The 480-nt window shown below is 44.0% G+C and overlaps 1 protein-coding gene across 1 annotated transcript; it reads left to right on the forward strand.

Moving 5' to 3' along the window:
* Window positions 1-411, forward strand: TM35_000302570 (beta-fructofuranosidase-like protein; the record flags this gene model as incomplete). Its single annotated transcript, XM_029028580.1, has 1 exon — window positions 1-411. A coding segment is annotated over one exon (411 nt), but the record flags the coding sequence as incomplete, so codon positions are not given.
* Window positions 412-480: the final 69 nt, after the last annotated feature.

A 480-nucleotide genomic window follows, 5' to 3' on the forward strand; every position in this document is an offset into this window, starting at 1 on the left:
TCGTTTGTTAAGCTTCCCACAAATCCTGTATTGACAGAGTATGATCTGCTTGCACTTCCACTTTCACTTGCTGAGCTAGAGTACTTTCGTGACCCCACAAACTTCTGGGTGAACCCTGATAACACATCAGAGTGGCTGGTGGCTTTTGTAGCCAGTGCTTATGATGACTTTTATGTACCTGTATCGAAGGTTTTTGTTTTCGCTACCAGTGATCCCAACCTTGCTGCAGACTTCCGATACTCACATGTCCTTTGGCAAGATACCTTGGATCTGAGCAACGAGCTTGAACATCCAGATTTTTTCAAACTGGGAGACGATTACTATTTGAAGGTGTCAACAATGTTGAGTGGTCAGGACTACTGGGTGTATGGTAACTATACGAAGAATGGTGATGATAAAACGATCTTTTAAGAGGACTTTGATCGCGGCCGGACATACATCGACTACGGCAGATGGTATGCATCCAAGCACCATTATGAT

This window comes from Trypanosoma theileri (genome assembly GCF_002087225.1).
Source record: "Trypanosoma theileri isolate Edinburgh chromosome Unknown TM35_Tth_30_V1, whole genome shotgun sequence".
NCBI lineage: Eukaryota > Euglenozoa > Kinetoplastea > Trypanosomatida > Trypanosomatidae > Trypanosoma > Trypanosoma theileri.